This window comes from Doryrhamphus excisus, chromosome 1 (genome assembly GCF_030265055.1).
Source record: "Doryrhamphus excisus isolate RoL2022-K1 chromosome 1, RoL_Dexc_1.0, whole genome shotgun sequence".
Lineage (NCBI taxonomy): Eukaryota > Metazoa > Chordata > Actinopteri > Syngnathiformes > Syngnathidae > Doryrhamphus > Doryrhamphus excisus.
The window spans coordinates 2,739,379-2,761,762 of NC_080466.1; the positions used below are offsets into that span (position 1 = coordinate 2,739,379).

General features: G+C 40.4%; 2 protein-coding genes across 2 annotated transcripts; one reads left to right on the forward strand and one right to left on the reverse strand.

The window, feature by feature from the left end:
* The first annotated feature begins 48 nt into the window (after positions 1-48).
* micall1a (MICAL-like 1a) lies at positions 49-17,984 on the forward strand. Its single transcript, XM_058088965.1, has 16 exons — positions 49-790; positions 4,637-4,685; positions 6,327-6,468; positions 6,826-6,926; positions 8,018-8,157; positions 8,350-8,969; positions 9,032-9,092; positions 9,251-9,672; positions 10,950-11,329; positions 11,399-11,533; positions 11,621-11,747; positions 11,856-11,946; positions 12,023-12,096; positions 14,281-14,395; positions 14,473-14,519; positions 15,513-17,984. The coding sequence occupies exons 1-16, from the start codon at positions 645-647 to the stop codon at positions 15,638-15,640; spliced, it is 2,778 nt and encodes a 925-aa protein (XP_057944948.1). The 5' UTR covers positions 49-644; the 3' UTR covers positions 15,641-17,984.
* Positions 16,081-20,495, reverse strand: c1h22orf23 (chromosome 1 C22orf23 homolog). The gene is made up of 7 exons (XM_058089043.1): positions 20,231-20,495; positions 19,840-19,980; positions 18,743-18,805; positions 18,111-18,281; positions 17,861-17,998; positions 16,493-16,593; positions 16,081-16,346 (listed from the first exon to the last, which is right to left on the reverse strand). Exons 2-7 carry the CDS (start codon positions 19,931-19,933, stop codon positions 16,260-16,262), a joined length of 654 nt encoding a protein of 217 aa, XP_057945026.1. The 5' UTR covers positions 19,934-19,980; positions 20,231-20,495; the 3' UTR covers positions 16,081-16,259.
* Between the last annotated feature and the right edge of the window lie 1,889 nt (positions 20,496-22,384).

The following is a 22,384-nucleotide window of genomic DNA, read 5'->3' on the forward strand; positions in this document are numbered from 1 at the left end:
TCCATGGGCGTATGTGTTCTCTAAGCGTGCCTCCGCAGCGCCCCGGTTGGGCTGCGGATTCAAACGACAGTGTGACATTGTGGAGGTTAGAGGGGTGGTGTGGTCAACGCATTCATTCAGGATGGATTATCATCGGCGACAAGCTTTGTCGTCGATTGAGTTTTAGATTTTAACACCGTGTCGTACCATACGAATGGACTTTTCTTTGTATCTCTTCCACTTCTAACGGGAATCGCTACCGACGCACAGAAAACGTGTTGCGGTCCACACCTCAAACCAGGAGGGAATTGTTACCTCTGCTTGCGTGGAAATTGGATTTTATTTCCATTAACGAGAAAAAAGCATCATTTTTCAGATGCAAAGCGGGACGCTAGCTTGTTAGCAAAGTTGGCTACTCTATGAAGTTTACTGCCAAGCCTGTAATTAGCAACTTGGTATATATCAGATGTTTTTCCATCTGATGGCTCTGGTCAAAGTTCCGTTTCTACTTATCATCCTTCTTGAATGACCCCGGAGCGATATCATGTAAGACTACAATGCAACTTATACGCGGAAAAGTTGGCTAATATTTGGCTAGCTTGCGAAGCGTCGTGTTAGAAAGTGACGTATGGTCCTCGGCCAGACCTCTGGAACTCCACAACATCATGATGGGCTCTCTGAAGGCACTCCAGGAGTGGTGTCGGTTACAATGTGAAGATTACCACGATGTGGAAATAAAGGACATGTCGAGGTCTTTCCGGGACGGCTTGGCGTTCTGTGCCATAATACATCGCTACAGGCCGGAGTTGATGTAAGTAACATCGCTATCTCGTAACTACACATTACTGTGGCTATGGAATGAAGTGATTCAACTTTTTGAATTATGATACTTCCAATGAGATATGTTGTTAACACGTAACCTAAAATAGCCAGAATAAGTGTTATGCAGACAATGAAATAAAGAAAGACACACTTTATTAAAACTAGAAAATGACAGAATGTCAGTGACAGCAAATATGACCCAAATGGCTAAGTGGCATCATTGACATCAAATGACGTTATTTTTGCATCATAGCTTTTCTGTCTCACATTTGAACTCTTAAAGGAACAATTAGCAATATTTCATAAAGTCACCCATCTCCAATAACAATTTTGTGTTTACAAAATGGCAAGATAATGGCATAGAGTAGCATTTTTTTTTAAATCTCAGCATTCACACAGTTAGTTTTATGCCACATCCCTACTAGCCAGTTCTGGGAATGTTTTTTTTTTATTATTATTATCAGTTGGCTACACTTTGGTTGCAGAGGCAACTTTTCAAATGTATGTGTTGATTCCATGCTGGGTTATTTTAACGTTACCGTAATGTTCCGCTAACCCTGAACTGGGTTTCCCCCAGGAAGCTGTGGTGGTGGGCTGTATGGGATGGTGGATTGCCGCTGCTACTTCTGCAGAAAAAAAATTGAATACAAATTGTATTAACTTGTTTATAGGCGGCACGGTGATCTAGGGGTTAGCGCGCAGACCTCACAGCTAGGAGACCAGGGTTCAATTCCACCCTCGGCTATCTCTGTGTGGAGTGCATGCGTGGGTTTTCTCCGGGTACTCCGGATTGTCCATAGGTATGAATGTGAGTGTGAATGGTTGTTTGTCTATATGTGCCCTGTGATTGGCTGGTGACCAGTCCAGGGTGTACCCCGCCTTACGCCCGAAGACAGCTGGGATAGGCTCCAGCACCCCCCGCGACCCTCGTGGGGAAAAAGCGGTAGAAAATGAATGAATGAATGAACTTGTTTATAAAAAATTTCAACAACTAGCAGAACATGAATCAAGAGCAATATAAAACTGCCAACATTTTAATTGCACTTTATTTACTTAATATTGTTTTCAAGTTAAAAAACTAATTTTCAAGGTGTGGCGGTGCACCACAGTCTTAAATGTAGCGGAAAACCTTATGACTACAGATTACAGTACGTGTCATGTAATTAATGCACCTGTTACAGTAAGTAGAAAATAAATTGTTAATGCACGACTATATAGAGACATAAATGACATGTGTAAATAAGGAAATAATTTGTTTCATCAAAGGACAAGGAATATGAATGGTATTCTCAAATGATTTCTGCTGTTATATGGCATTATATAGAAACAAAAATGTAACGGTAGGGTAACAGCGGGACAGACAGAAATGAGGACCAAGTCAGTGAGTCGTGACAAATAGAGTTTATTTAATGTGTCATACAAGCCCTGCCACAATAGAGTTGGCAATAAATGAAGTGGAAAATATCAGAACTCTGCGCAGCAGTAAAGCCGCAAGTAGCGCAGTGGATAAACCCTAAATAGTGTTTGGGGTCTTATTTTTTCAGTTTGATTCCCAGCGTGGCTCTCCATTCAGCTCCCATTGTTGTGTACAGTAGCTGCAGTCAACCAGACAGTCCAGTTCGCTCTGATCCAGACAGACAGTTTGTCAGAGTAATCTGCAGCCGATTCCTACGCCTGTCAAACTGGATTTAGTTTTCTAATATGGGGCACAGTCATTGTACTGCTATTCTGCAGCCAGTGTGTTCTCATGGAAATCTCACTAATCCCCTGCGACCTAGAGATTGCAAAATCAATATGACAGCGCACTTACAAAATGTAAAGAGTTTGATGCTTTTCAATATTTTGGTTCATGTTGCATTTTTTAAATGTTGCTACAAGGATGACACTAAAATGACAACTCAGTTACTAGGGATGAGGTTGATACGATTCATTGTGTGTATCGGGTTCCGATACCAGCATAAAACACGTAGAGATGTGGAGATTAACGATCCATGAGCCGTGAGCTCTGCCTGGCTCGTTCACAGCCGCACACAACAGTCAGACATTACAAACTCGCAATTGGACACCGAATTTCCAGATTGCTACATCATCATACTTGCCTGTAGAGAGGAGTTGGTCACGGCATCATATTAAATCAAGATAAACAGTATAGAAAATGGATGGTGTACCCTGAGAAGAATATGCACAATTCTCCCACCCACAGGACGGGAGTGGATACTTTTGGTAACATTTTTTAACCTTTGTAAACATTGAACCATCTGCAAGCACATACACCAGGGGTCTCAAACACGCGGCCCGCGGGCCAAATGTGGCCCGCAGGACACTAGTTTGAGGCCCCCGCCTTGATATGAAAGTTAAATGTTAGTGCGGCCCGCGCAAGTTTGATATGGATGCTGTATGGTATCATGTACCCAGAAAAAATTATTACGTTTGATTAATGTTCATGTTAAAGGTTAAATAACTGTTAATAGTTATCCTCCCTATCCATGTGGAAGTGGTAAGTTTTTTTTTTTAAGTTTAAAGGAAATAACTTGAAGGCTACCGTTTAGGTCGCTAGCTCTCTAGTTAGCGAGTTAGCATGTGTCTCAAGACCCTGCAGTTGCGCAATATGTTGTAAATAAAAATAGTATAAATGTGACTATAGTCGTGTTTTGTCATGTCTACAGGGCTCTAATAATGCTTTGTTCATTTTAATCTGAAAAAAAATAATTTGTCTACCCACCAACTGTATGTGGTTTCTTAAGTTTTTATTATTTGCTGTTTTATTATTGTTATTATATTTATTTATTACTGATTGATTGATTTTCTTTGATTTGTTTATTTTTCATCTTATCAGCAGAAAAAATTTCTATTCAGCAGAAAAATAAATATCAAGATATTTGAGAACAGTGGAATGTTTTATCAGAGCTTTTATTGTAGAAAATCGGAACCAAAGCACTGAAAAAGTTTGTATATTTTTCTGTTTTTAATAAATGCATTTTTTTGGGAAAACCTGATGTGGCCCAGTCTCACCCAGACCCTAGCTCCAGTGCCCCCCAAGTAAATTGAGTTTGAGACCCCTGACATACACGATCTTCCTTTCACAGTTGTCCCCTTGCCCAAAAATAAACCATGGAATGAAACACAGTCATGGTGGACTCCTCACTATTCATCATCTGTCTGATGGTGTGCAAGCTCAGTGACGCTCTAAAATTATCCTGTGCCAGCTAAGTGACGGAATAAGACCCAGCAGGACCAGTCATTAAGTTAGAGCTGCTGCTCATTGTGTTTACGACTTTGGGAACCAGATTAGAGAGAGCACGGGTCACAGGGGCTTGTTTTGGGTTTTTGCTTTCCTGGGGTTTTCACATTTCACATCGTCCATGCAAGCCCCCTCTAGGTGTGTTTCCCACTGCAGTGTTCTTTAAACATCTGGACACTTTCCAACATACCTTTGCAGATGTGCAAGCAACAACATTTTCAACCTGGAACGCCTCAGATTTTCCAGGCTGACTGCAGGATGTTTACTGGTTGGACCATGGCTTTAGTTCCTCACCGTAGGCCCTTTCAAAGCTGTTAATCATCACGCACGTTGTGTTCCAAAGCTTCTTTCCTGTTGTACTATGAGGTTTTTTACTTAAAATACTTGGGTGTAGTTTGGGGTTTGTCAGCTGAGAATCTTTACTGCTAATCATGCTTGCCTGTTCATCTGGACATTAGCATTTTGATGGTTTGTAAGAGAAACGGGTTAACTAGCTAACTACACTTATAGCCAATTATCCTTACCTCAAATGTTCTCCAAAAATATGATCACTTCTTCACCCACTTTTTTATGTGTGTGTGTGTGTTGTTGCAGAGACTTTGACTCGCTGTCAAAAGATGACGTCTATGAAAACAACCGACTGGTGAGTTAATTTTAGAGCTTTGTGTTAGTTGGGTATTCTATGCTGCAGTCATACAATAATTTACTTAATTATACAAAACACCCCACAACAACATCCAAAGACCTGCAGGCCTCATTTGCCTCAGTCAAGGTCAGTGCTCTTGAGATACTGGGCAAAAACGTCCTGCATGGCAGAGTTCCAGGACCGAAACCGACCGGTGGTATTGTTTTCAGTAGAGAAGTTCTTTGCATTGCCTTTTTTGTTGCCACCACATTTGGACAAATTCAACTTACTGGCGAAACAACGTCGATAGGCTCACCTCTGTTATCTTGCATTGCTCCTCATGAGACAGCCTTCTTTGCTATGCTAGCTGCCTTGTCTCCCCTCACAGAGGCAAAGGAGACTGTATTACAGTAAACCTCGGATATATTGGATTCAATTGTTCCCACTGGTTTTGTCCGATATAAGTGAAATCCGTTATATGCGTATACCGGAAAATGTCAGTTTTACGCATATATCGGATTTATATCCGGTATATGCGTAAATCGGATTTTATCCGTTATAAAAAGGCACTTCCTTGACTATGTTTCCAATGTACCTGGACGCGCAGGCAACGCTGCAAACGCTGCAAATGACGTCGTATAGCGGCCTGTCACGATTCGGCGAATCGGAGCGCCACGATGCGGCCATCCGATATATGCGAGGGAAATTTAATGGAAATGCATTGGAACGGGACTGGAGATTTTGTCCGAAATAGGCGAAATCCGTTATAAAAAATCCGATATATGCAATGAATTTTTATTGGAAATGCATGACAGAAAAATCGGTTCTTTTTTTATCTGTCCGTTGTGAGCGAATTTCCGATATATCCGAGTCCGATATATCCGAGGTTTACTGCACTAATAAGAGGGCTCACTTTGCTCAAGTCTGTGCTTCATGGTGCAAAGGCTTGGGGTTGAAAATAAGTACAGAGTGAACCTTCTTAATGCCTGTTTGGAGGTACAGAAGATTAGACCGTGAAACCAACATTTAAACACTTTTCTTCAAGTTTTTCTTGTTCAGAAAGTAAAGGTTTGGCAGGACTGCTTTTTAGCGCCCAGCCTACAAGAAACTGAAGACCAAAAAAAAAAAAAAACCCCAAAACAATCTGCTGACTAATCAGTCCCAGCAAATAGTTCATTATATCCTTAATGGTTAAGCGCAAGTAAGCCATTTGGGCTGCAAATAAGTAGTGTGCTATTTATTCCCCCATTCTTGTCAACAAGCAATCATACACTATCTGAGCCTTTTCATAAGACTGCTGTCACATGTTAATCTCTTTTCATCGTACTTCATCATACTACTACCACATTTCATAATAGCTTAGTGCCCCCTTTGCCCCCAACATTGACAAGTTGACTGTGTGTAATCAGGTTTGGAATTGCTGTGCCTTATCCAAGCTATACTTGCTGGATTATATGTGCTCTTGTGCGTGCGTCTGCCCAGGATTTATTGTTCTATAACGGTGACTTCTAATTTCCTCCAGTAGGGCTGGTTGACACAAAGGAACAAAGCACTTCTTTATATGGTTGTGGTTTTGGAAGTAGTATAGGAAGTACATGTCTGCAGCGGGTTGGCGATTGGTTTGTTTTTCTTCAGTGTTCTCCTTTTGCTTCACCGTAGGCCTTCGAGGTGGCTGAGACACAGCTGGGGATTCCAGCCTTGTTGGACCCAGAAGACATGGTATCAATGAAGGTTCCTGACAGGCTCAGCATCATCACCTATGTCTCTCAGTACTACAACTTCTTTAACAACAAGTGTCAAGGTTTGTACTCGGGATGTTCCGATTCGATACTTCGGCATCAGTCTGATACTGTCCAAATTTTCTGCCCACGGCGTTATTGGAAGAGCTACTGACTAGTACTGGGTACTGGTGATACATTTTTGGTCAACTACGGTGATCAGCTGGTAGGATGTTTATTCAATCAAACATGGCGGAAATGTGCGAAATGCCGCTACTAGCGGTGCATCCACTGGACCAAAGCAGCGATCAGTAGTCTCCATCATATTTCACTGTTTTAATTGTGTTGTATGTTTGTATCCATAGCAACTGTTACATCCCAATGCAACGTTTTGTGACAAGTTACCAAGGTAGTACAGTGTTTCTCTTGCATTTCTACAGCAAACCCTCCCTCTCTGAAGAGACTAGGCTCTGTTAGTCCCAATGAGCCGGCACAGAAAAGGCCTTCAACCCCTCTTGAGGACAGAGACGTTGAGTCTGAGGTAAGAACTAAATTTGGCACCAGAACAAAGTAATCAAGACCGATGGTTCTGTTATTCTCCTCATGCATGTCTTGATTCTGAATTTCTGATGCCTGGTGTTTTCTCTTCTGCATGTTTTACTTTCCAGGTCAGTTGGTAATCTCATGCCTGAATGTTACTAATTGTTGAATATTTTGGTGGATCATACAGCCTTGTAGTATTTGCATGTGTTAGTTGGGGGAACAAAGTTATTAGAGCTCCCCAAAACACAAAAAATTGTCCTTCCTTCTCAGTTTATGAGTAAGTATTTAATATCTGTGGTTTTGTGTTGCACGGTGGGGATAAAAAAACATCAGAAAAGAAGTGAAACAGCAGTCGTAGTCTGCAAAGATAGCATCTGTATCCTGTCTCTCTTCTTTTTGGCCGGCCTTCATCTTCTTACCTCCGTCCCCACACAACCATGTACTGGCATCTTCACTCCTCCTTCAGATGGAAAGCCATTCCATTCCCTCTTTATGTACTCCCTCCTCCCCCACATCTGAACCCCGTCTCCCCTCTGGTCATGAGCCGAGGCAATAGGTTAGGGGGTTAGGAGGTGGAAGTAAAGCAGATAGATCAGCCATGTTAACACTCCCTTGTACATACCACAGTATACTAAGTTTTGTACTCCCATAACACTGCGTGCCAAGATTTCATATACGTATGTAGCTGCTGCTAAACCACTAATCTGCTTTACCACAAGCTTAAAGCTCACACAGAAAATCTGTCTTACATATGGAAAATAGGGAACTACCATTACTAACCAAATCCATGTGAACTTAAAAAAATGAATTAAAATGTTATCATCATGAATTAAGGAGTGTTTTAAAATGACTTAATGACTTTACATCAATAATGATGTGTTGAATAGCTTGAAAAGTACTGTCGCTGTTGCTATTTACTTTTGGTGACCAAATAGATGATTAGTGAAACACAATGAAGAATCCACATCCTCAAATCCTGACTCCATGTTTGATTTTCCCCTCCTTCATTGCTCTGCATCTCCCTCCCGCCCCTGACATCTCCTCCCTGTCCTCTCCCTGTGGAAATGACGTCCCGGTCACTTGCTCTAGCCGAGCCGGGCCAAGGAAGGGGATCTAGAAGTGGCTAAGCGCAGCACGCTTAGTAGCACCTGCACCGCCTGTCAGAAGCACGTCCATCTGGTGCAGCGATTTCTGGTGGACGGCAAATTGTACCATCGAAACTGCTTCAGGTGAGCACAGTCATAAGACACAAACACTGATTATGGATATTTATGATTGGGCCTTTAACCATGTATTATCTTATTTTGGGGTTGTTGGGGTTTTGCACTGAAGTTTTGCAAAGATTAAGATCTGGGTCTGTATACCGAACAGGTCGTGATGATGATATAACTTTCTCCTTTCTCCATTTGTTGAACTTTCAGGTGCACAGAGTGTCGTAGCACTTTGCTACCCGGATCCTACAAACTAGAAAGTGATTCTGGGGTCTTGGTTTGCACCCACCACCTTACACGGCAAGTTTCAGCAAATCAGAATGGCCGGACAGATCTTAGCCAGGGACCTGTCGTTGTGCAGTCGGCTCGGAACGGTCGCAGCAAGACGCCCTACGCCTCGACCCCTGAGACGGACCGACAAAAGACCCCTTCCCCAGTAGGCAAAGTGAATGATGCTGACATGCCCACCAACCCGATTGTCTTAGTCACTCCTGTGCCAACAAACACCGAGGTCTCCTTAGAAGACACAGACAAACTTGATGACGGTGAACAGACAGAAGAGAAAGACCGTTCCTCGTCTCCTCCAAATCCTTTTGATGAGAGTGACGATGAAGATGACGAGCAAACTGAGGCAGAAGAATCACTAACCAATAACAATGAAGCCAATAGTGACTTCTCCTGTACACTTGTCAATCAAAATGAAGCCGCGCCCCGACCGGTGCCAGCCCCTCGTCGAGTTGCTGAGATAACCCCACCACCTCGGCCTTCCCCACGAGTGAAACTACCCCGAACAGCAGACCGCGTTGCGGCTGGCGCGCTATCACTATCAGGTGAAAATTATTGTAAAGGTGATAAAAGATGAGTGAGGCTTACATTTGATCTGAAATCACAGGTGACCTTCAGAAGCAGCCCACCCCTCCAAAACCCAGAGAGAGATCCCAGTCTCCGAGAAGGTAGCTGAATTCTATGTAACCCACTTTGTTGTTCCTTCATCGTCACATCCCTGGCTTTCCCTGTTGACATCATATTAAATGTTCGCCACTCCATGCCTCTGTTGGGATGTGTCTTGTTCCCCTCTGTGACACCGCCATATGTCTGTCTCACTGTCCAGCTTGTCCAGTGGCTCACATAAACCCAAAGACCCACCCTGGCTTGCCCTGGTCCAATCAGAGACCAAGAAGAAGAAAGCTCCTCCCCCTCCCTCTGCAGGAGTGGCAACACCTCCCAATACAGGCTCTGTGTCTTCTCTTAAAGACGAGGGCTCCAGATCCACTACGCCTCCTTTGCCCTCTAACCCCTTTGAGGATGATGACGATGAACCGAACGAAGCAGAGGAAGACGAGGAAGCCGATGCCATTCCGGCCACAATGGCGGCGAGTCATCCGTGGTACAGTATCACACAGGTGGCGGATGTCCCGGGTGCGGTCACGCCCCCAGGCACAAGAAGCTCCTCCCGCTCGGCGAGCCCAGGAAGTGCTAAAAGCAAAAAGCGACCAGCACCTCGTGTCCCACAGCCACGTGTAGCAAACCAAGGTGAGAAAATGTCGCTGCACAACATGTTTTGAAATGAAATAACACTAATGCAGACGCAGTATCCTTAAGACCAGGGGTCTCAAACTCAATTTACCCGGGGGCCACCTGAGCTAGGTTCTGGGTGAAGCCGGGCCGCATCAGGTTTTCAAAAAAAAAAAAAACCCAAAACGCATTTATTAAAAACTGGGAAAAAAATCAATAAAAAAAACTATCTTCAATGATTTTGCTTCTGCTATACCCTACACTTTTTCAGTACTTTGGTTCCGGTTTTCCACACCAAAATATCTGATTAAAATATTCCACTGTTCTCAAATATCTTAATTTTTATTTTTTTTATACACAAAATAAGATAAAAATAAATAAATAAACAAATTAAGAATAAAGACAATAAATCAATCAGTAATAAATAAGTAAAATAATAATAAAACAGCAAATAAGAAAAAACGTAAGAAACCACATACAGTTGGTAGAGAAATTATTTTTTTCAGATTCAAATGTACAGTATTAACACTTATTTAACCTTTAACATGAACATTAATGAAACTTAATCATTTGACCCAATTAGCAAGTTAGCATCGTAGCATCTCAGTTCCATCTGGGAGCAGCGTCGTAACTTTAACAACATGTTTGATGAGATGCTTTATCGTGACGTGTATTTTCCGTTTTATTCCAAATCATTTCCTGCATTTATTTGTACCCAGCGTCATAAGCCTTTAGCTTCATTGCTAATCCAAAGCAAAACAGGGCGGGGTAACAGTATGGGTGGGGCAAAATCATGTTAATTGTGTCCGGTGTGTCCGGTGTGCACACAGCTGTCATTTCAACATTAAACTTTGGTATCAAGGCGGGGGCCTCAAACTAGCGTCTCGCGGGCCACATTTGGCCCATGGGCCGCAAGTTTGAGTCCCCTGCTTAAGACACAATTTTTTTCAGTGGGCATATAGGGGGCATACCGTAAGGCCTATTCTCCAGCATTCCCTTAAATTATTGACATCACAAATTAATTTTGGTCTTGTAAACATGAGACTCATTTGAGAAGTAGTTGTAGTGCGTGGAAGAAAAGTGAGGAGTCGCTTTTTATTACTGTTTATTTCATTCCATTTGTTTATTACTGAATTTTAGATGTCAATTTATGAGTACACTGTGTGTGACTTAAAGAGTTAAATTTGGGTATAAGTTCCAACTTACACTAAAACACAACTTACATCACCGTCTAAGAACGGAAACTCATGATTGACATGATTTCATTGATGTTATTTTGTATGTTCCCTCTTCAGCTCCTCCTCATTCTCAGCAGTCTTCCTGCTCTCTGGCTCTCAGTGTGGAGAGCTTGTCTTCTGGGTCCGACCACAGCTCCTCCCATCGCCCCTCGGCCACCGGTGAAGGCAGCAACCAGGAACTCGGCTTCTCCAAAAGCTTATCGGAGCCTTCCATCTGCACACCGTCTCCCGCCTCTCCACCTTCCTCTTCTTCCGCTGAGCGTCTGCCTCAATCGTTCCTCGGCCCCTCTTTGTCGGAATCGTCAAATGCAAGCTCCGCCCCTGCTACTCCACAAATCAGTCGCAGCCATGACACCAAAGGGAGTGGACCTTCTCCGCCCCGACCCACGACCACCCCCAGCCCATTAGCCGTGGGAGCCACCTCTTCACATAACAAGGTGACAGAACCACAAACATTCAGCATGAATTAAAACAATGGATTTTATTACGATCTCTTTTCATTTTAGCGAATTTGCAAGGAAAATCCATTCAACAGGAAAGCGTCTCCTTCCCCTGCTAAATCCAAAAGCAAACCCCCAAAAGGTCCTCGTCCTTCTAGACCTCCGGCCCCAGGTCATGGCTTCCCTCTTATCAAACGCAAGGTATAATAAACCTTTTGATGATGGAATTGAAATAGAAGATTCCAGCTTCTGGTACTTAAGTGGTTTCATGTGCAAACATTGATGCAGGTGCAGTCAGACCAGTACATCCCAGTGGACGACATCCACTGGGAGATGAGTCAGCTGGAGAAACAGCTGGATGAGTTGGAGCTAAGAGGCGTAGGGATGGAGAAAAAACTCAGAGACAACCCAAATGGTATGAAACCCACGGTGCCTCCTAAACGGAAACAAAGCAATTTGTTTGCAGACTATTATGCAAATGAAGTGGAATAAAACCACAATACTCCATTGCCTGTGTTTTCAGATGAGGATGAGGAGCGCCTGTTGGTCGACTGGTTCCTACTCATTCATGAGAAAAACCAGTTAGTCCGACGAGAAGCTGAGCTGGTCTACACGTGAGTCTACTGCAGCAAGTCACCTCAGCGGCAAATAAGACAACACATCACAACGTGTATTTTATGCTCCCCGCAGAGCGAAGCAGCAGAACCTTGAGGAGAGGCAGGCTGATGTGGAGTATGAGCTGAGGTGTCTTCTCAATAAACCAGGTTGGTTTTGAGGTGCCCAAGGGAAGACCACCATGTGTTAACCTAAAATTGGGGTGTGCTCATGTGCTCCAGTAGAGCTTGACCACAGGCTTCCTGTGTAGAAGCACAGGAAGTTCCTGTATCACCTACTGCATTTATGCCGCCACATTGCGGTTACAATATCTCTCCCTCACTCCATTATGGTTTTTTAAAATGTATTAATAAATTATTTGTTTCATGATCAAAAATATATATTTAAGCAAATTTCAAATTTGGGTTAAATTAAGCATCCAAGCAAAAAACATTTCTAAATGAACAAAAACACAGTTTAAGGAAATACAAAAATTTTATGAATTGCCACTAGGTGTCACTACTTGATAGACAACTACAGCCTTTATATTATTTTATAATTATCTCACCGCTAGAACAATAATAATAATCAACATAATTATCATAACACATACTCAACTCAAAAATAAGACTCAAACATGAGTCTTATGTCTTAAATGGCTTATTTTCTCTGATTGTATCTACTATATCGGGTAATATGAATGTAAAGGTGACTTATGTTTATTTCATAAACAGATTTTCTATGCTCCAACTAAATAATAAATGTATTAATATTGAATTCTACACAGTGTTTGGGTCTACAATTAACCACGATAAATAAGGTATTACTGTACCCAAAAACCTTAAGCCTAATTTTGTTTATTTTACAGTACAGTGGATCCCAACACTTTTGCAATTCAGCATTCATGGCTCCAAAAATTATCTGATTTTTGGTTAAAAATGTATTTTTTTTTCTCTTAAAATAATCAAAATGTTTTTTGGCAGAAATAATGTTTTTACATGTTTCTCTCATTATGCTTCACTAAGCGAATGAATGAATGAATGAATGAATGTTAATGCTTTTTTCATAATGCGTTGAGTTTTCTCACTTTGTTTGGTGGTACTTGAACGCACCATAGCCGTGCACCGTGACTGGCAACAGCTTGACTTTGATTCAGTTTGTTAATCGATCATCTTACATAATAATTTATTAGTGCATTGGGTACATTTAATCATTGAAATGTGTTTAATAGATGCGTGACGCACGTTTCGGACATATAACTTGATTGTGCTGCAGGTGAGCAATGGCAATTGAAGAGAGTAGGGGGTGGTTCTAGAGCAGGGGTGGGCAAACTACGGCCCGGGGGCCACATCCGGCCCGCCAAGTGTTTGAATACGGCCCGCCCGTTCTTTCCAAAGTATTTCATTTAAAGTCAACATACAAGCTGGCATCATGGCTTGAGACGACATTTTCATGGTTTGGCTGTTTTATCAATTTTGTTATTTGATGCGGTCTGTTGTTTACAAAGTGCTCCTGAAAAAAAGGGACACGAGCACATAATAATAATATTAAATAATAAATGTATTCTTCTTGTTATAAATTGATAACGCACTTTACATCAAATAAATGATCTCAAAGTGCACATATAGCAGATTGCATAACACTTTTACAGATATAATAATTTCGTTATTTGATGCGGTCTGTTGTTTACAAAGTGCTCCTGAAAAAAGGGACACAAGCATATAATAATAATAATAATAATAATACAATTAATAATAATAAATAATAATAATATAAATAATAATGCATTTATTATTATACATTTATAATGCACTTTACATCCAATAAATGATCTCAAAGTGCCCATAAAGCAGATTGCATGACACTTTTACAGATACAATTAAGATATTTTAAGATATGCCTTTATTTGTCCCTCAGTGGGGAAATTTGTAATCATTCAATCATTCCAGGTGGCCTCTTACGTGTAAAATATCGAGTCTGGCCCCTCGTCAATTTTGTTAAATCAATGCGGCCCGCCAGTCAAAAAGTTTGCCCACCCCTGTTCTAGAGCTTAATCTAATCTTTTGTGCAAATGTTGATGCAAAATTGGAGGAGGATGTCAACATGAAGGTAGCAGGAGGGGGAGTGAGCTGGGTGTGAAAAATAGTCCTTTTTAATTGCCATATCAATGCGTTTTTTTTCACCATTTGCTTGTGTTCCCTGAAAGCAACCCTTGTGAAAAACAGGGATCTACTGTATATATATCAGTTTTCACCGTTTTCAGTCACCAAATTCACTACTAGTTGCCTGTCATTTTAATTTAAATATTGTCTTAATTGTAAGAAAAAAAAATGTAATTGACCAACTTCCATCAGAGAAAGACTGGACAGAGGAGGACAAAAGCCGTGAGCAGCAGCTGATGGCCGAGCTGGTCACCATCATTGAACAACGCAACCAAATAGTCAACAACATGGACCAGGACAGACAACGGTAATTCATTTTCAACACCTTAAAACCTCCATAATGGTCTTTTACCATTGTCAACACTAACGACACCTCTCTCACAGGGAGGAGGAGGAAGATAAGTTCATGGAAGCTGTGCTGAAGAAAAAAGGTTGGATGCCACAATTCCTCCATTTTTTATTGCATTAAGATTATTTGCATCTGAATACTGATTATCAATGAAGGACAACAAGTCTGTTACTGTGATTTGCGGTAATTTTTTCTTAAATATTGAACCCGGCTGCTTATGCAGCTGTACGGCTAAGTTGTAAGTTCTAATCTCGTGACATCCCCCTTACTTCAGAACTACTACTAATTGTTTAAATACTGTACCGCTCACGAGTCACTGAGGAAATAGTTGCGCTTTCTTTGGCAGGAGTGAATCCACTCAACAATCAACAATTGTCACCCCACTCATGGTGTCATCTTACAAAGAACACTAAACTCATCACACAGCAACTTAACACTCAAAAGGCACACCTAAAAATTGGCAAACGTGTACCAATCCGAGTTTAAAATGAAAATAAAAACACATTTAAGGTTTTCCCATACTGCATTGCGCATCGCATTTATTGGTACGCACCGGGGCGCTGCAATGACATCAGCTTCCCTCCGGGCTCCCTTTGGTGAACAGAGGCAACATTGCAGCATCATCCATCTTTTTTATGTCACTTATCCTCCAATGAAATGCTTTGCTCAGATGAAATGCATTGTGGAAATCTATAGTTGTTTTCCCCCTCAAACTCTTTAAACTCTTATTGGTACATTTTTACATATATATTAGGTATATCTTTTGAGTGTTAAGCTGCTGTGTGATGAGTTTAGTGTTCTTTAATGACCTCCTGCAATTTCCAGCAGATTGACAAGCTCGCCATGAGTATTTTCATGAGCTGCCTGGTCTTCACATACTACAATATGTCATGTATATCATGTATTTCCTCTAAATTTTTTGCTTGCAGTTTATACTCCTGAAAGTTTTTTGCACAAACATTTCTTATATCATAAAAGAGCACTTTCAGTTCATGATATTTATACATAAAACATATAAAATGTCATTCTTCCTCTACGAAAGCCTATGTCACTCATTGTCAATTTTCTACATCAGACTTCCATAAGGAATCGGATGGAGGACAACAAAAGAGAAAAGGTTCAAAGTTCAAACCCATGAAGGTTCTGAAGAGACTGAGCCAGAAAGGAGAACCTGGTAAAAGTCCTCGTAAGGAGCACAGCTGATCCACACAAAGGATCAAACACGCTAAAAGACAATGGGGATTTTTGTAAAAACATGATGTGTCCTGACTCTCATGACTGCCTTGTTGAAGCCAGTGAACCTGAATGGCTCTCCTCCAATACTCCTGAACTCCTCATACCCGACGTTGAGAGGATGTTTTAAAACAATCCATAGCGAAGATACTCTGTAGTATACCGAGTATACTGTAATACTTTATATCGCCTTGTTTTCTTTGTGTTCGCAGAGAAGAGAGACATAATTTATTTGCAGAGACGCCTGCCTGAGAATTGTATTCATGAAGGCTGCATTTGCAGTTTTTAAAAATGGCGAAATAGAAGTTTTAAGATAAAAAAACTTTGTTAATTTATATTTTACTATACATGTGCGTTTCACCTCCAAGTGGGAATTTGTTTGTGTGACTCATTTTATGTGTTGACTGGATTTGTCCTCAATCATGTCGTCTTCCTTCTAAAACATATCAAGGAACTTCTGCAATGCCTGTCAGATGGTTTTTAACCCCCAAAAATAGGATTATAAGAAATGTTTACAGTCTAAGGCAGGTAAATAAAACAAGTTAATACAGATACTGCAGTTGTTTATTCTTTGTTTAACCTTTTAGCACTAGCTTGCATCCACGGGCCTCTCAGGTGCCATCACTTCCTTGTTTGGTTTTTGGGCTTCAGCTAATTTCTCCAGTTCACGGATTTTCTAAATTAGAGTTCAGAAAAGAAAAAAAAACGGTTTAATAATCACAGCTTCTGTTCCCCTATATTATTACATATTTTGATTATTTTAACATCAATGTGTTCAACAACTCCAAAGGTATATCATTATATTCCATCCAAATTATTTACCTGTGATATTTCCGTGTTGATGATGTGGATGTACTGCTTCTCCTGTCCTACAGAGGCCATATCTGCCAGGAATTGTCTCCTTTCCTCAATCTCATCCAGAACTGCAAAATAAAAAGACTCTACTTCAGTAGTTCCCAAAATCATGCAGAGGAACAAATTAAAAAGAAAATAATTGAGAGCTATCAGAGATCCATATAGAAAAGATTATAAAGCCATTCTTAAGTTTTGGGACTCCATCGGACCACAGAGCGAAACGGCGAAAACATGGATCAGTGGTGAACCTTCCCAGTAGTGGCCGGCCGATCAAAATGCCACCAAGAGAGCAGCAACGACTCATCCAAGGGGTCACAAAAGACCCCACAAGGACATCCTTGAACATGATTATATCTAGTAAAAAGGGGTAGGCATTAATAAGCTTTTGCTTCAGGGCTTGTGATCAGATAGTTGAATACAAATGTAAATAATTCGCGGGGGTGCTGGAGCCTATCCCAGCTGTCTTCGGGCGTAAGGCGGGGTACACCCTGGACTGGTCGCCAGCCAATCACAGGGCACATATAGACAAACAACCATTCACACTCACATTCATATCTATGGACAATTTGGAGTCGCTAATTAACCTAGCATGTTTTTGGAATGTGGGAGGAAACCGGAGTACCCGGAGAAAACCCACGCATGCACGGGGAGAACATGCAAACTCCACGCAGAGATGCCCGAGGGTGGAATTGAACCCTGGTCTCCTAGCTGTGAGGTCTGCGCGCTAACCACTAGACCATATATATATATATATATATATATATATATATATAATATGGTAAAAATTGGTATATTTCAGACATAGTGCGACATGGTGATTAATCATGATTAATTAATTTGAAAACTATGATTAATCTGATTAATAGTTTTCATCATTTGACAGCCCTAATATATATAATATATATATATGTCTATGTTGTTATGGTGCTGCCGTGCCGCCCCAAACTGTATATTATTTTTTATTTTTTGGAATAAAATAATAGCCCATATTTCCACCCCAAATGTAAATAATGGAAAGTTATATTTTGATTGATGTAAGAAATGCACTGTACTGTTTCATATATTTGCCCAAATAAAAAAAAAAAGTCCTGACCTGAACCCTTTTGAGATGCTTTGGCATGATCTTAAAAAGGCACTTTATACTGGAAAACCCTCCAATGTGACTGAATTACAACAATTCTGCAAAGATGAGTGGGCCAATATTCCTCCACAGCGCTGTTAGAGACTTATTATAAGTTATCGCAAACAGTTGTTGGTACTAAGGGTGGCCCAACCAGTTTGACAGTTCCATGTCGGTTTGTCATGAATGTGTCCCAATTGAAGTTCTAGCCTTACCTTCTTGATAACGGTCCCTCTCCTCTGTCACTGCAGCTTTCACACACATAACATTTTCCGAAGGCGCATCATCTGCTGCTTCTTCTTGTCCTGTGGCCAAGATACTTTGAAGCCTCCTCTTCTCTTTTTCTAAGTCTCCTAAATTACATCACGGGAGAATACAGATAAAATGCAACAATTTTACAAGGAATTCACCAAAAAAAAAAAAAAAAAAAAGCTTTGAAAATGCATTTACATTATAGTAGCGTACTTGTCGGTGCAGGGCAGAACTTTTCTCTGATATTGTTCCCAGAACGGCAGGAAGCAGCACTGCGTCTTTGCGGCCGACCAGAAAGAAGCTTAGGGATGCATTTGCTGCCTTTCGGCTGACGGGGGGAAATTGATGCTGCGGGCTGAGTGGTCCGTGGCAAAGCAGATCCATCTGTGGTGGAAGGCCGTGTTTTTAATGCAGCAATATTTAAGATGGGGCTGTTCTACTCTGTTTGTGGGAAAAATGATCAATTTCATTTTTATTTATTATGTGATTAATTCATTTATTATCCTCCCTGGCCTTTTTTTCTGAACAACAATCTTGTCATATTTTAATCTTGTGAAATCTTGTGACACTCCCAATAGTCATTAGGTCCCATTAATAGTAGTACACATCAAAATATTGTAATATACTTATTAATATACTTACTTAATATACTTACTTAATATACTTACTTACTTACATATACGGTGATATACTTTTTTTCATTGTACTTAAGTACAAAGTAAAAATCTGTGTATCATCTCGTCTCATGTACCGTGTGTCTGGTGACACCCCCAATGACTATACTTCCCGGCAACATAAAGTGACTCTATGGTAATTATTATAATTAAAAGAAGTTTCAAACTTACTCTTTAAGCACTCATCGATGTGTTTTCTTTGGAGGTTGGTGAGGCTCAAGTCCCGCATCATTGCTGTGCACATACAAAGTAATACAAACAAGGTGGGAGAATGTCAGTGCTCAAGTTTTTCATCCCAAATTTTTACTACTTTCAAGACAAATTCTTCTTGTAAAGATGTTCCTTCATAGCAGTCATTAGTGAAATGAAACCTTCCTGTGTAGGAAATGAAAACAAACTTTCAGCATCACTTGGATACTGTAAACATCCAGCAGCAACACGATGTTTTTGGCATGAGTACTATTTTGATTAAAAATATACTGAACCAAGTTGAATATCTACCTCAAGAAGCGTTTGTTTACTTTGTCTGTATGTGACCCTCATTACACCCCTGACCTAGTGCATACTACCAAGTGCATGCTACATGCTACATGCTACAGCTGCACTACACTGCTGAATTTTAAGACCATTTGAAAAACGTCTTTCAAAACATTTCAAAAGACACCTGCATTGTTTTGTGACGTGGTTAAATAAAAAGTTTTCCTAGTCATATTTTTTAATTGTACTTTTTAATAATTTTTCACAACTTTTACTGATTTAATTTCAGTGTCATTAATTTACTAATTAATCTCATCTTGTCTCGTTCTTTTAATGGCTGTTTACAATTTACAATTGATGTTTACAATGCAATGTTTCTGGCTTCCGCTCACCATCATGGCGGCCAAACCCGTGCAGGGCATAATACAGAAGTCATTGTATTAATCAATGAGTGTCTTTGCTACCCAGCAGTCTGGCAGCAAAGAAATGTAAGCCACGCCCTTATTACTTGTTCTTGAACCTAATTGGACGTTAACAGATGCATTCAATGAAGCAGATTCGGTGGGAAAATGTGTTGTCTTGCTATACATTTGCATAATTACGGTCACATTATCCGTAGGTTGCCCTGCACGGGTTTGGCCGCCATGATGGTGAGCGGAAGCCAGAAACATTGCATTGTAAACATTAATTGTAAATTGTAAACAGATGTACTATCAAATATGATACACTTCTGTTACAGACAAGTACAAGTAACGTCCCAACCTTCTTATTTGTGTCTGTGTGCATCTTACATCTCAGCAGGTCTTGGGTGTTCTTGCTATACTGGCTGCAACTTGGTCTCCTCCATCGTCCGCCATTGACGGTGAACTGTGAGGACCCGTCCATCTGTGCGGAACACGTCTCCAAACTAGACTCTATACTGCAATTTAATTCTGCAAAATTACAGTAAATAATGTTAGAAATGATTATAGTAGTACTACCACAGTTATAAATAATAGCTTAATATCGGCGTTTTTTATGTTATGTTGTTTTATGCAAGGTTGACTAATCGACTAAAGTTGACCAAAGCCCAAATATTGAATTATAATACGATAAGTCCACTGTGGCGACTCCATAATCAGGAAAAACACAGAAATAAACAAACAAAGATAACAATACAGTTGCAGTAATGCTGTAATTTACCTGTTTTGGTTTTCTGCTGTCGCTGTACGTACACAACAGCCGAGTAGTCGTCACCATAGCAACCAATAAACAAGACAATAATGCAACATAAATATTTTCACTTTTTGTTTCGAACTGTGTTTTTAAAAAGAATCACAATATTACAAAATTTGAATATCACTCAGTGCATTACAGTATTTATACTTGGTTATGTTTTAGCCTAGCAGAGCTATACATAACCACTAGAGGGAGACACAGTGCACTATGTTGATATATATATTATCATATCTCTCGTCGCTAATTGTGAGGTAAAACAAGGAAACGACAATAATCTCGTTGAGATGTTCTCCTGTGGCAAATAAGTCAATAATAAAAGTGTGTGTGTTGAGGAGGAGGCAGGCAGAGTGTGTTTTATCTGTAGTCAATGAAGGGCTGGACATCCATTATCTGTATAGAGGCAGCTGCTTACCTTGACTCCATGTCAGCAGAAGATAGACATTAGAGAGAACATAATCATCTCTCACACACAGTTCTTCTCGGTAGTCTACGTGTCTTCATGTGGGCTACCTGAATGTCGAAACTTCAAATTATCCTTTATTCATTGATATTTTCATACTAGAAAAGGCACCACAGTACACGTTCCCATTAAGTGTGTTTATTAATTATCAATATTTTTGTAGTACTTATACTGTGAATGGATATGGCCTATTAGTCAAATAATATGCATGGTTAAGCACATTTAGAACATTTATTTTGTAGCCATAATTGAGCATTTTATAGCTAAATCAACTGAAATGCATATAAAAGGCATTCAGAAGACACATTGAAAGACGTAGTTATTGACTCGGTAGTCCCCCGTGTCGTCAGAATGGTACAATCTTGATCACTTTTCATTTTCATATTCGAATGAATATTCGACTTAAAACAGGGGGTCACCAACCAGGTGACCCGCAAGCTCCACTCAGGAGCCCAAAAGCACCTCCAAAAACAACTTTATTTGTTTCAGACGTTCAGACAATTCATTCAAAAACGTCAAATAATTCATGCAACCAAGAAAATAGGGCTTAAAATTTATCCACTTGCCTCAAAGATATGACATAAGAAAAAAAAAAAGATGAATTAAATAACATTTTTTAGGAATCGGGCGGGGGGGGGAGGGTGACGTTTATTGCAAATACGTAGTAGAAATCATGTTGCCAGATGCTTGTGATCTGTAACTGCTGATTTACTGATAAAATAGTGGTCGGAAAACTTTGATGTTTACGTAATAAACTCAATAAATAACGTAATACTTTAAAAAGGTAAACTACATTGAATTTCATGTAAATGCATATCTGTTTTGGAAATATGAGCTATTATTTTATTCCAAAAAATAATATACAGTTTGGGGTGGCACAGCGGCACCATAACAACATAGACATATATATATATATTATATATATTAGGGCTGTCAAATGATGAAAACTATTAATCAGATTAATCATAGTTTTCAAATTAATTAATCATGATTAATCACCATGTCGCACTATGTCTGAAATATACCAATTTTTACCATATTATATATATATGTGTGTGTGTGGGCGGCACGGCGGTCTAGTGGTTAGCGCGCAGACCTCACAGCTAGGAGACCAGGGTTCAATTCCACCCTCGGGCATCTCTGTGTGGAGTTTGCATGTTCTACCCGTGCATGCGTGGGTTTTCTCCGGGTACTCCGGTTTCCTCCCACATTCCAAAAACATGCTAGGTTAATTAGCGACTCCAAATTGTCCATAGGTATGAATGTGAGTGTGAATGGTTGTTTGTCTATATGTGCCCTGTGATTGGATGGCGACCAGTCCACGGTGTACCCCGCCTGAAGACACCTGGGATAGGCTCCAGCACCCCCGCGCGACCCTTGTGAGGATAAGCCGTAGAAAATGAATGAATGAATTATTATACTTATTTATATATTTTCTGGGTTGAATCGCTGTTCTGTATTAAATATAAAATATGGAAAAATAGTGCTGGATCATTTTTGTGGCGTAAAGGCTGCAGAATTACATTCGAGTTTTCTTGGCCACGGCGATGCTCCACCTCCTAACGGTTAACAGCGATGTAAAAACGAGAGATTTGGAATCGAAGACCCAGCTGACAGAGATAGACAAGCTCAAGGAGGGAGAGATAGCAGTGAGGAAT

Bases quoted from the DNA above. Each gene is read 5' to 3' on its own strand.
- micall1a (XM_058088965.1), top strand. From the start codon at position 645: ATGATGGGCTCTCTGAAGGCACTCCAGGAGTGGTGTCGGTTACAATGT. The intron at 9,673-10,949 runs GTGAGAAAATGT...TTCCCTCTTCAG, and splicing joins GCCACGTGTAGCAAACCAAG to CTCCTCCTCATTCTCAGCAG. The intron at 11,947-12,022 runs GTGAGTCTACTG...TGCTCCCCGCAG, and splicing joins GAAGCTGAGCTGGTCTACAC to AGCGAAGCAGCAGAACCTTG.
- c1h22orf23 (XM_058089043.1), bottom strand. From the start codon at position 19,933: ATGGACGGGTCCTCACAGTTCACCGTCAATGGCGGACGATGGAGGAGA. The intron at 18,282-18,742 runs GTAAGTTTGAAA...CTTCCACCACAG, and splicing joins CATCGATGAGTGCTTAAAGA to ATGGATCTGCTTTGCCACGG. The intron at 16,347-16,492 runs GTAAATAATTTG...ACTCTAATTTAG, and splicing joins TCAACACGGAAATATCACAG to AAAATCCGTGAACTGGAGAA.